This window comes from Pistacia vera, unplaced genomic scaffold (assembly GCF_008641045.1).
Source record: "Pistacia vera cultivar Batoury unplaced genomic scaffold, PisVer_v2 Contig503, whole genome shotgun sequence".
Taxonomy (NCBI): domain Eukaryota; kingdom Viridiplantae; phylum Streptophyta; class Magnoliopsida; order Sapindales; family Anacardiaceae; genus Pistacia; species Pistacia vera.
In genome coordinates this window covers 2,310,562-2,323,906 of record NW_022196339.1, presented here as the reverse complement: position 1 = coordinate 2,323,906, position 13,345 = coordinate 2,310,562, and the positions used below count along the sequence as shown (strand labels likewise).

Below are 13,345 nucleotides of genomic sequence, written 5' to 3'. Positions count from 1 at the left end.
TTGGAGCCTGGTGGATAGAACTGATACTTCAGCTGGGATGACTGCTTCAGAACCGTATGTGAGGGAGAACGGGTTTCACCCGTTGATGATCGAGCCGTGGTTCGGTATGACCAGAGGACTCTGGGTAACTCATCTGCCCATGCGCCCTTAGCTTTCTACAATCGCTTCTTCAATGTCTATATGATGGTTTTTTTTGATAACTTGGCCTGGCCGTTAGACTGGGGGTTGCGAGGTGTTAAGAAGCTCAACTTTATTCCCCACATGTCACAGAAATCCCTGAAGCCTGAACTAATGAACTGGGATCCATTATCGGTGACAATCTCCTTCGGTATTCCGAACCTACAGATGACATTCTTCCAGATGAAGGCTTTTACCTCTCGATCTCTGACTTGTGCGAAGGCTTCGGCTTCGATCCACTTGGTAAAGTAGTCTGTCACAGCCAACATGAAGACTCGTTGCCCTGGTGCAGTAGGTAGCTTTCCCACGATGTCCATTCCCCACTTCATGAATGGCCAAGATGTGAGGATGGAATGGAGTCGCTTTGGTGGGAGGTGTGAGACATGGGCAAACCTCTGACAGTTGTCGCACTTCTTTACGTAAGCGGTCGAATTGGTGTGTATGGTCGGCCAGTAATATCCAGCAGTGATCACCCGGTGTGCAAGACTGTGGCCTCCTATGTGGTTCCCGCATTTGCCTTCATGGAGTTCGGCTAGAACACTTTGGGCTTCTTCTGGGCTTACACATTTGAGATAAGGGCTTGAGAATGACTTTCCGAGGAGTTGGCCCTCATGTATGGTGAATCTGGCAGCTCTTGCTTTCAATCGGCGTGCTTCGTTCTTGTCAGCCGGGAGTTCATCATTTTCCAGGTATCTTACTACCGGAGTCATCCAGCAGTCGGCTTGCTCAATGCCCATGGCTTCTACGGGAGACCTGTTCGGTGGTTGTTCCTTCCAGTTGGCTGGCCATTGCATGAATAAGAGAGGGATGGATGACTGGGAGGAACGTGGGAGTGCCGAGCCAAGGTTGGCTAGGGCGTCAGCATGGTAGTTCTCAGCTCTGGGGATCTGTACGATGGAGAACTCTTCGAATTGGGCCTGCAGCTCTTTGACCATGCTCAAATAAGATGTCATCTTTGGATCGAGTGCTTGATACGTGCCTTGTAGTTGATTGACTACGAGTTGGGAATCGGACTTTACTTCCAGTTTCTTGGCTCCAATTTCTCTGGCCAAGGTAAGTCTGGCTATGAGGGCTTCATATTCAGCCTCGTTATTCGTGCACTTGAACCTACACCGAATTGCTTGCTGGATGATGTCTCCCTCTGGTGCGATCAGTACTATTCCGAGTCCACTTCCATTGACATTACTCGATCCATCTACTAGGAGAGTCCACTTTGAGGGTGGTGCGCCGTTCATGCATAGTAATTCTCTTTCGACCTGGGTGGTGGTGCTTGGTGTAAAGTCGGCAATGAAGTCTGCTAGTGCTTGGGACTTGACGGCGGTGTAGGATTGGTAAGCTATGTCGAACTCACTGAGCTCTACTGTCCATTGCATGAGTAGGCCTGATAGTTCTGGTTTGTGTAGTATCTTCTTGAGCGGGAAGGAGGTGATTACAACAATGGAGTGGCACTGAAAGTACGGCCTGAGCTTCCTGGATGCATGGATGAGGGCAAGGGCCAGTTTCTCCAGTTGAATGTACCGAGTTTCTGCGTCGAGGAGCGACTTGCTCACATAGTAGACCGGTAACTGCTTTGATTCTTCTTCCCAAACTAGCACTGCTGAGATGGTTGTCTCTGAGACCGCTAGGTAAGAGTAGAGCTTCTCCCTGTCCACAGGTTTGGAAAGAAGCGGGGGTGTGGTCAGATACCTCTTCAGCTATTGTAGGGCTTCTTCGTAGGAGGGGTTCCAGTTGAACTTTTTGGACTTCTTGAGGGCATGGAAGAATAGGTGACACTTATCAGCTGATCTGGAAATGAAGCGGCTCAGGGCAACCACTCGTCCTACAAGGCGTTAGACATCTCTGATGCAAGTAGGGGATGATATGTTGAGGATCGCTCTGATCTGGTCGGGGTTCGCTTCTATCCCTCTCTGAGTAACCATATAGCCCAAGAATTTACCTGATGAGATGCCGAATGAGCACTTGGCTAGATTCAGCTTCATGTTGTACTTCCGGAGGACGTCGAATGCCTAGCTAAGGTGGTCAAGGTGTTGTTCGGCTATCAGGGACTTGACGAGCATGTCATCGATGTAAACATCTATAGTCTCTCCTAAGTAGTTGGAGAACATCCTGTTGACTAGCCATTGGTAAGTGGCCCCGGCGTTCTTCAGTCCGAACGACATTACTTTGTAGTAGTAGGTTCCCCTCTCTGTGATGAAGGCTGTCTTCTCTTGGTCATTCGGATGTATCAGGATCTGGTTATATCTCGAGAAGGCGTCCATGAAACTAAGGAGTTCGTGCCCTGCGGTCGCATCTACCATCATGTCGATATGTGGGAGTGGGAAAGAATCCTTGGGGCAGGCTTTGTTCAAGTCAGTGAAGTCGATGCAGACTCTCCACTTCCCATACTTTTTCTTTACGACCACGATGTTTGCTAGCCATTCGGGGTAGTGGACCTCTCTGATCATGCCGTTGCTCAGGAGCTTTTCAATCTCTTCATTGACGATCCGATTTTGTTTAGGTGCGAATTTCCTCTTCCTTTACTTCACTGGTGGGTGATCCAGATCTGCCTTGAGCTGGTGGACTATTGCGTCTGGACTGATTCCGGTCATGTCGGCGTGGGACCAAGCGAAGCAGTCTTCGTTTTGTTTGAGAAATTCTATCAGCTTCTCCCTTGTCTCGGGTTCGAGGTGGGAACCTATATGTGTCTTTCTCTCGGGGTCGTCCGGATGTATCTGCGCTTCATCTAACTCCTCAATGGTCAGTTGGTCAGGCTCGGTCCGAGGGGTTGGATGAGATTGTAATTGCTATGAAGAGTTTCATTTGCTCTTGAATGCGTTCTTGTAGCAGTCTTTGGAAGCTTTGAGGTCGCCCTTGATCTCTCGTACCCCCCACTTAGTTGGAAACCTGATCGTCTGGTGGAAGGTAGATGGGACTGCCCACATGTCGTGGATCCAAGGCCGGCCCAAAATGACGTTGTAAGGAGATGGACAGTCGATCACCAGGAAGACAGTCTGTTTGTTCACTCTGCCGGCATAGATGGGAAGGACTATCTCTCCAATAGTGTATTTCTGCTCCAAGCTGAACCCAACCAGCAGTGTCAGCCGCCTGTTGATGTTTGCTTCTTCTAGTCCCATTGCTTTTACTGCTTCGAGGAACAAGATGTTTGCTAACGAACCTCCATCTACGAACACCCTTTTCACTAGGATATTGGCAATCTGCAGGGATACGACTAAAGCGTCGTGATAAAGAGCGGCCAGTGTGACTGGTTCGTCATCTTTAAACTGAATTACCTGATGAGAGTGTGACCGCGAGATCGGATGGATGGACTGGACTTCATGGTGGTGGTTGGCTCTAGCATACCGCTTGGCCAATGAGTAACTTACCCCGCTGATCTCTGATCCTCCGAAGATGAGCGAACAAAAACCTTTCAGTGTGGGTTTCCACGGAGGGGGTAACGGTTCTTTGGAGCTTTTCTGGCTAATGGTGTTCTTCCCCTTGTCAGTAAGCAGATCACGGAGATGTCCCCTTTTCAAAAGTGCGGCAACCTCGAGTCGTAAGGCAATACAGTCTACGGTGTTGTGCCCATGGTTGTTGTGAAACTTGCACCACTTGGTTGTGTCTCTCCTTGCCTCGGGATGGAGCTTTCCAGGGCACTTGACGGTGGATCCTAATCCTTTTATTATTGCTACGACCTGGGTCAGTTCGACGTTAAGGTTATACTCCGGTATTCTGGGTCGGTTCGATCCGAACTACCTGTTATCATTTCTCGAGGGTTGGCGATCATAAGGCTTCCTGACTCTGCCCATATTACGTGTTGGAGGGTGGTAGCGGTGTCTATCAGTCCAGGCTCTAGCTTCCTATCGCTCCGCCTTGGTTCATATCTAGAGTGAATCGTTCGGTTTATCTCATCCTCCTCCCACCTTATTTGGATCACTGCCCAGACCAGGGCGTCTTCCATTGCTGTACATCCCAGCTTTGTAAGTTCTTTGTATAGCTCTCCGTCCAGGAGGAGACCCTTCCTGAAGGCATCTACGGTTGTCTCAGGGTTGCATGCTGGGATGGAAATCTTCTCTCTGTTAAACCTACTGATATATTCTCTCAATGGCTTGCCCCTTCTCTGGTATACTCTATACAAGTCGGCTGACAGCTTCTCGAGTTTCTTGCTGCTGGCGAACTGTTCCACAAACGTGTCGGTGAGTTGAGCGAACGAATCGATGGATCCATTCGGGAGGTTCGTGCACCATTGTAGTGCTGGGTCGGATAAGCTCGAACCGAAACTTTTGCACATGCAGGCTTCCCTAAGCGGTCGGGGTTTCGAGACGGTGAACATCCGTTGCTTATACGAGGCTATGTGATCGTCCGGATCGGTTGTGCCATTGTACATTTTCATGTTGGGGATAGTGAACTTCTGTGGCAAGTCGGCTAGGGCGATCTCGTCCACGAAGGGTGAATCCGCGTAACAATGGGGCTTGCTCTTCTTGGTTGGGACCGGCATTCTTGGAATGCATCTCATCACTGCCTTGACGTCGGCCAGTCTCTTGGCCAGTACTTGTTCTATAGGAGAGGGGGATACTACCGGGTCATCCTGTCTTACTGGGTCTGCTACTGCATTCGCTCTCAGCACATTCTGTTGGGTCATCCCTCGGGGGGTAGTCTGATAGATCATTCTGTCGTGCATTCCTTGGTAGCATGGATCTTCGTTCATCCCTTCCGGTTGGGTGACTCCCATTGTCACTATTCTATTGTTCCACCCTACATGAATGGTCAGTGGAGTCGATTGGTAGTCGCTTGGTCTGTTAGGATGGATGAGCTCGAGTGTTGGGGTTGGTTTGGTTTGGCCATTCAACCCGCGAGGTTGAGCCGAGCCGAATGGGGTTTGTGTTTGGGTTGTAGACTGGAGGTGGAGCAGGACAGTGAGGATGGGCTGGTCTTGTGGATGTGGGCTTTCTGTTATTGGATTATCTTGGTCACGAGGCTGGGATGGGTCGGCTGGATGGTATTCTACTGGCATATCTTTGTCTCCATTAGTCAAAACGGAGTCGTCAAGCGCCAGTGTTCTTAACTGACGCGGCCCTTTACCGAAGGCCGAGGACTGATGCTCTGGTATGGAGAGTGGTTGCATGGATGGGATAGGGGCGCGGAACCGATTAGGGGGTACTTGGCCGGGAAGGAACTCTAGGTCATAGAATTGACTCACCTTCTCCTTGAGGGATTGGTTTTCTGACCTGACGGACACGTTTTCCGTCCGGATCGCATTGTTCTCAGCTTCCAATGCAGCCACCTTGTCCAAGTTCTATTGCATGAGAGCGGTTAGAGCTTCCAGTTTGGCCTCGAGGCCGGGATTAGCATTATCGGAGTTGTCAGCCATGGAATGTTCCTCCACGTAGCAAGGTTCGTCGAGCCGAATGATTGTTAGAGGCCCCACGGTAGGCGCCAAACTGTAGATGTAAAAATTTACCTGTACGGAAGGAAGGTCTGATCCTGTGAGGATGAGGCCACTAGCGATCTACTATACCTGCACACGTAGAGAAACACACGCGTGAAGCGAACGGGAAACACCGAGGTAGTGTTTGCCGTAGGCACTCCAATGCTCAAGTCAGCAAGGCTGAGAGAGGCTAATATAGTGAGGGCTAGGGAGTAGAGATTACCGGAAGTCTAGTCGGGGACTGTGACTACGACAGTGATGTAAAGCTCTTGAGTAGGAGCTTCGGGTGTGAAGGTGTAATGTGATGTCCTTTGTGAGAGGGTTGGCCTCTGCTTATATAGTGACTGTCTGGTCTCTCAATCATGGTAGAAGTAGGAGTCCTAGCATGACTCTGATGCAAACCCTAGAAGAATTAGGGTCGTGGTAAGCTGTCTTACCAATGTCCAGATAGGAAAGTGATTCTGATCAGGAAAGTAACTCCGAATAGGAAAGTGATCAGGAATAGGAAGGTGACTTTGAATGGGAGATTGATCAGGAGTAGGAAAGTATTCTGAGGGGGTCATGGGCTCTGGATTCGCCCATGGACCTAGGAAATGGACTGGGATTAGGAGGCTTGTGCCCACGTGATTTGGGCCGGCTATATCTTGTACCGAATGGGCCTAATCCGGTTGGGTCATATCGGGATTGGGCCTAGCTTCTTCTTCAGTGTCGGGCCCGTTTTCCTATTTAGGCCAATGACGATTTTGGCCCTAACAAATAGTATACTATCGAATTTAAAATACTATTTTATCAAAAACTGAATTTATGTATGTAAGTCAAAAGAGGACAAACGACTTTCACTTCCGGAATCGAAAAGCCTGATTACATGATCAGCGCCTAACTTAAATCAATCAAAATTGATCAGCAAAAAAGAAATAGTTTTTAAGTTGTTTGTCATGAAATAATAAAAACTTAACAAGGAAAAATAGGAAAAGATTAACTATTTATCGTATTTTTTTATTATGTGTCATGTACAATAGAATTTATATACGGAGACTTAGAGTCCAAGAAAAGAAAGAATCAAATTTTGTTACACATAAGGAGAAAAATAAGAAAATGAAGATAAACAGGAGCAATATATGCATAGAGCCATTATCATCCACAAACTGCTTAAATTTCAATTTGTCTACACAATAAGTTCCATAGATTGCTCCTTCAATTTTGCTCCATGATATTCCCCCTTAAGTTGGAGCATGTATGTCAATCATGCCCAACTTGCCAAGAAGACAGTCAAAGTGCTCACTAGCCAAAGGCTTCGTAAAAATGTCTGCAATCTGTTTTAAGGTGGAAATATGTTCTATTTTGATCAATCCTTTTTTTATCTTCCCACGAATGAAGTGGTAATCTAACTCAATGTGTTTAATCCGTTCATGGAAAACAAGGTTAGTAGCAATATGAAGAGCGGCCTAATTATCACAATATAAAATGCTTGGAGTGGATGAATTAAAACCAAAATCAGCCAATAAAGACTCCAACCAATGTAACTCACATGTAGCTTAAGCCATAGTCGGTACTTTACTTCAACAGAGGATCTTAAAACAACACTTTGCCTTTTTGTTTTCCATGAAACAAGGCTAGATTAAAGAAAGATACAAAAACCATTTGTGGAGCGACGAGTTAGAGGGCAACCTGCCTAATCAAAGTCTACATAAGCAATCAGTTTATTTCCATGAGTCTTGGAAGGATGAAACCTAACATTCCCATATCGTGTAGAATATCAAGGCTATATTTTCCTTGACAAAGAAAGATTCATTGTCATTAATGAGCTACCTCAATGCTAAGGAAATACTTTGTTGAACCAAGATCTTTTATGCTAAACATATCATTGAGCATTTTCTTCAAGCCTTCGATTTCAACCATGTAGTCACATGCTACAATGACAAAAATAAAGCCATGTGACATCCTTTTGAAGAAAAGTGTGGATTTTGCTTTGATTGAGTATATCCTGTAGAAATCAAAGATTGACTTAGCTTGTCAAACAATTACGACTCGCTTGTTTAAGTTTGTAAATTTATTTGTTAAGGTGATATACATAATTTTCTTTCTCCCCCTATCAAAAATAACTTGGAGACACTTGCATATAAACTTCTTCATTACCACCTCTTGATAGCAACTATAGCAAAAAAACAACGAACTGTACCATCTTTGCTACCCGCGCAAAAGTTTTATTGTAATCCACCCCTTCCATTTGTGTGAAATCTTTAACAACCAAACATGCTTTATACCTTTCAATAGTCTCATTTGAACAATACTTTATCTTATATACTCATTTACAGTCGATGGCTTGTTTACCATGCAGTAAAGTTGTGATAGTCTAAGTATTATTCTTCTCAAGGGCATTTATTTCTCTGGTCATTGCTTCTTGCCATTCTAAAATTTGAATTGCTTGGGAAAAGTTTGTGGGTTCCACTTAGAGTCAAGGGTAGTAAGGAAAGCTTTATGGTTAGTAGACAAACGGTCATAAGAAATGAAATTGGACAAAGGATGAAGCATACCTGAACCACGAGAAGACATTGGCTATGGTCAAGTTATTGAAATGATGGTGTTGCATAATTGTTCTTAAGCTTGGCAACATTTCATTGGTTAGTTGGGTGGCTGAAATTAGTATATAAACTCCCTCCCCCCTTTAAAAATTGATGTACCAAATTAAAAGACAAGTGAATGAGAAGGAAATATCATCTTAGCCCTTCTATTCTTTCTCTATATCATGAATCCATTATCTTTCATCTATTTTGTTAGTCCCTATTATTTTGTATTTCTGCAATTATATTTTACAATAGTTTTCAAAACTTAATAACTAGTTTATTAAGCAGAGAATGATTGTTCAAATTAGTTTTCTAGTTGCATATATATACTTAAATTTTTTACTTCATTTTTTGGTACTCCTTGTGAACCGTTCATCTATATGGATCCAATGTTGACAAGATGTGTTGAGTTAATTTGCATTAATGTAACTACCTTAAACATTTATCTCATCATTATTGTACTTACACAAATTAACGGTTCACAAGAAATGTAAAAAAAACAAGTTAAAAAAATTAAGTTACAATATCCTTACCCTGTATATAATACTCATAACTTACACAAATATATTCCAGGCGACATTCATTTAAACACCAAACAACCCATGTTTTTTTCGATTTGAGAATCCTATATGATGTGACTAAATTTTATTTTTGTCACATTTAATTATATAGAGCAAATAGTATTTCAAATGGTGACTAAATGAACAAAACCCTGTTCCTGAGTTTGTTTTGTTAATTTGTAAGGGTGCTTAAGACCTCATCGCATACGTAATAGAAATTGCTGAGCTCCCAGCCGCCCATTTTAATAATGTTAAGTAAAGTTTAACTCCCTTATTCAATTTGAAAATTGTTCATTAATTATTAATTAAGGGCTGCGTGCAAGTTGCAGGTTTTCATATATTTTTAACAAGAAGCACGCATAAAAAGTTGATGAAAATGTTTTCAATTTACTCTATATATAATTTTCTTCCACTTGGAACCATCATCTTACATCTATCGGTGAAAGCAGAGAAAGAGAGTTAAGAAATGGAGGCAGTTGCAGCAGCCAAACCAGTGATCAAAGTTGCAGCTCTTTGTGGGTCTGTTCGCAAAGGCTCCTTCAACCGTAGCCTCATTCATTCCGGTAATCTTTTCTCTCCTTTTATACATATATACATTTGTAGATCACTACGAGGCCTTTTAAATTTAAAAAAAAGAATAATATAGGGTAATGGTAAAATAACAAAAAAAAATTAGGTACTAGGGACGGAGCCACAAACAAATGAGTGGGGGCTGCTGACCTCACTCAAAACAAAATTTTCTTTAATTTGGTTTTTTTTAATATTTATATACCTTTTTTTAACTTGTCCCTTCTGAATTTAATTTTAGATTTCGTTCCTCTTAGATACATCGAGATATATATATATTGTTTTAAATCTTAATTCCAGTTTCTTAACTCCAATTGATGCTGAAAGGTAAATCTAATTCATATAGTTTTTTATAAGAAAAAGTTTGACCCATCTTTTTATTTTTACAGTTTTTGATACCCAAAATGAAGAAAAAAAAAAGAGGTTGACTAAACTTTCTGACTGGTAAAATTTATCGTCGATAATAAAATTTAACCAACACCATAAAAAATGCTGAAGAGAACAGTGAGCTAAACTAAAGATATCATACTATGAGGGGGAGCATCTTGAAATAGACTGTTTTCTTAATCTTTCACAGATTATTATATGTGAATTAATGGAATGTCTTTGTGTCTTTGTTTTGACATGGCTGTTGATGCTGTAGCAATTGAGATTTCAAAGGAGTCAATTAAAGGCATGGAAATAGTATACATAGACATATCGCCATTGCCGATGCTGAACACTGATCTTGAAGTTGACGGAACGTTTCCACCAGTAGTTGAGGTTTTCAGAAAGAAAATTCTGGAAGCTGATAGCATCCTTTTTGCTTCACCTGAATACAATTACTCCATCACAGGTAATAAGCATTAATACTAGCTGTATTTGTATGATAAAACATTTAATTTTCATTTATATAAGAACACACACAAAGAAAAAGGACTATATTTACACGTTAAAAACTTTAAGAGATATCCACACCAAAGAATAACTACATAAATGAAAATAATGTTCATATTTATATTTGTTTTGAATCCTAATATATGTAAATCATATCTCTATATATATGTAAATCATATCTCTATATGTTAGCATTCATTAATTTAATGTTTTAATATTTCATATTTTACAAACACCATTTTTGTTGTTATATTACTGATGTTGTAACATATGCATGATACATAGATGTTTTCAGGTAAACATGATAGGGATGTGGAAGTGGTTTTCTTAAATGAATTAGTCATAATCCCAAAAGTGACTAAAATAAAATAAAAGGATTAAAAAAATTAAAAGGTTCTCTTTATTAGTGACACATCTTTTATAGAATATGGTGATATTAGGTAAATGATAAATTATCAACATTCTTCCAATGACATACTATTCTTTGAATCGTACACAATATTCAAAGAATCAAATTCAGTGGAATTAAAAATAAATATTGCTTGAATTATATTGTTTAACTATAACCTAAAGTATACCACTCAAAGTCTTTTATATTTATATTAAATATCTTTTATAACTTTTAAAAAAGGAACATGATAATTGAACATATTATTTACTTTGTATCCATTTTATACTGTGTAACTAAATTACGTTGAGCATTTCATAGAATAACAGAAAATCTAATTGGAAGAGGCGCTCGCTTATATGTAATAATACTTTTCAGACAATATTTGATGGAGCATCTTTTTTTTTTTTTTTACTATACACATGAAATTAAAATAGAAAAGAAATCAATATTACAAATTATTTACTCGTTCCATTCAAATTCATAATAAAATCGTATGCACAAATGTCCTCATCAATATATAATATATAGAATAAAAAAATATGTAAGATAGATGATGTGTGTATGATAAATTATATAAATTTTAAAATCTAACGTCATCTATTAAAAAGAATATTTAAGCTAACTATTTATATATAGAATAGAATAATACTATATATATAAACTTTTAAGTAAAAAGCATGAATTAATTTGTTTCAAAGTGGATGATGTAGCAACCATGTAATTGCGTTTTGGTTGTAACTTCTGCTTTCTAAACATTTTTTATACACTTTCAATTTATTACACCCAGCACCATTGAAGAATGCAATTGACTGGGCATCAAGACCACCGAACTGCTGGGCTGACAAGGCTGCAGCCATCCTAAGCGCCAGCGGTGGCTTCGGAGGGGCACGATCACATTATCATTTACGGCAGATAGGGGTTTTTGTAGATCTTCACTTCATAAACAAGCCTGAGTTCTTCTTGAACGTGTTCCAGTCTCCTTCAAAGTTCGATAGCAATGGCAAGTTGGTTGATGCAGAGGTGAAGGAAAAACTGAAGGGCGTTCTTCTAGCTTTGCATGCATTTTCATTGAGACTCCAAACCAAGCATTTGAAATAAATACTTATCTCTGCAAAATAAAAGGCAATTGATATGGAGCTTGTCAGTTGTATGTTGATGATTTGAATTTAGACTACTTGGGGGGACTAAGCCAAGGAATTTCTTGTGCACCAACTTCAAAATGACCAAATTAATAAATAGCACTAAACTATTTGTGGCTTTTAGGAAATTGAAGAAGAGGAATAATAAGAAAGACTTGAGGAGAAAAAAAAAATATGTACGAACCTGTTGAAGTAAAGGAACGTCCTTAATTTAATTTTGTAGCAGCCATCTTTTTGAATTCACAGGCCATCAATGGAAATATTTGGGATGAGCAAATTTTGGCCATTCAACATCCATGTTGTTTTCGCATCTTTCTAACAGTTGCGGACAATCCCTGATATCTAAGTACTCTAATTGCATCCCTTCTGGAAGAGTAATTAAACAAGGACAATCATTAATCTGGAGATGCTTCAGAGCGGTAACATGTTGAATCCCTTTTGGAAGCGACGCTAATTCAGGAAACGTAGGATAGGCTGGTATGGCCTTCCCATTGTTTTTCGTACTTGTTAATAAACGAGTCAAGATTGCAACAGTCTTCTATTATCAGAGATTTTAATTTTCAGAGAAGGTGGAGGAAGATATCAACATCATTGTCTGTTGTAGTGGCTTCAAGCTGGTTTCCCGCAAAACCAGTTCCTCTATAGAGGGAACAGTGGCATGATAGTCAGATTGGGACAATACTCGATATTTAACTTGGAAATTAAAGAAGTTCTGTCATTTCTGTTGTTTCGCCATTATTATCATATATTCTCCACCATTCCTTTGGATTAAAACAGTCAAAAACTTGATGTTCCTGATTTCTTGGACAGTCAGAGGTCCCAAAACTCCCAAGATTTTAGCAGCAATGTTAGACAAAACTCCTTTGCCATTTTCTCCCTGATTTTAGTAAGGCTAATGAAATGGTTCTTCAAGATCAATATTGAGGTATTAATAAGGACGATTTATTCTCCAAATGAATTGGTCAACTTATTGAAAACCGCACCAAAACCAATACAATTGTCAGATGAAGAGGCGTGAATGATGCTTCAATTTGAATAAAAAAGCTAATTAAAAAATTAAGTGAATGTTTAGATCTATGATGTCAACCAACACAGTGCTTTTATTGGTTGTATTTGTTTTTATATATTATTAAAATAGTAAAGGAAGAAACCTCGGATGCCATTCTCAATGAAAAGGAAATGCAAATGCTTCATTTGTTTATATTTCTCAATGCACTGCTACATATGCAAATGCGTAAAAGCCATTCAACCATGTACTTTGGTTTTTCAAACTTTATGTTTAAATATAAAAGATTTCATTATTTAAGTAAATACTTAAGAGATCTTCAAGGATCAATAGTAAATATGATGATTTTTGTTGAATTTCAAATATCTAAAAAGAATTGATTTTAAAATGTATAATTGTCATAAATTTTACTAGAGAGGGTAGAATGTATAGTTCTCATTATGCCCACGTTTTGCTTGCTGGGTGTATTGAGTTCCAATCATGTGGGATCCCATGATTTATAATGGTAGTTAGAACTTTAGATTAGTATTGTATTCTGATTACAATTTTTTTTTTCAAGAAAAAAAAAAAAATCAAGTTTGAAAAAGAGAGAATGATAAACATAAAAACTAACTCTTGTAAACTATATTAAATAAGTAATAAAACGTTTGATAATATGCAT

General features: G+C 40.2%; 2 protein-coding genes across 2 annotated transcripts; one reads left to right on the top strand and one right to left on the bottom strand.

Moving 5' to 3' along the window:
* Positions 1-2,972: 2,972 nt before the first annotated feature.
* Positions 2,973-4,885, bottom strand: LOC116105714. The gene is made up of 2 exons (XM_031392122.1): positions 3,968-4,885; positions 2,973-3,848 (listed from the first exon to the last, which is right to left on the bottom strand). Exons 1-2 carry the CDS (start codon positions 4,883-4,885, stop codon positions 2,973-2,975), a joined length of 1,794 nt encoding a protein of 597 aa, XP_031247982.1.
* A 4,263-nt stretch (positions 4,886-9,148) lies between these two features.
* Positions 9,149-12,089, top strand: LOC116105773 (NAD(P)H:quinone oxidoreductase-like). Its single transcript, XM_031392189.1, has 3 exons — positions 9,149-9,268; positions 9,916-10,107; positions 11,327-12,089. Exons 1-3 carry the CDS (start codon positions 9,172-9,174, stop codon positions 11,635-11,637), a joined length of 600 nt encoding a protein of 199 aa, XP_031248049.1. The 5' UTR covers positions 9,149-9,171; the 3' UTR covers positions 11,638-12,089.
* The last annotated feature ends 1,256 nt before the right edge of the window (positions 12,090-13,345 follow it).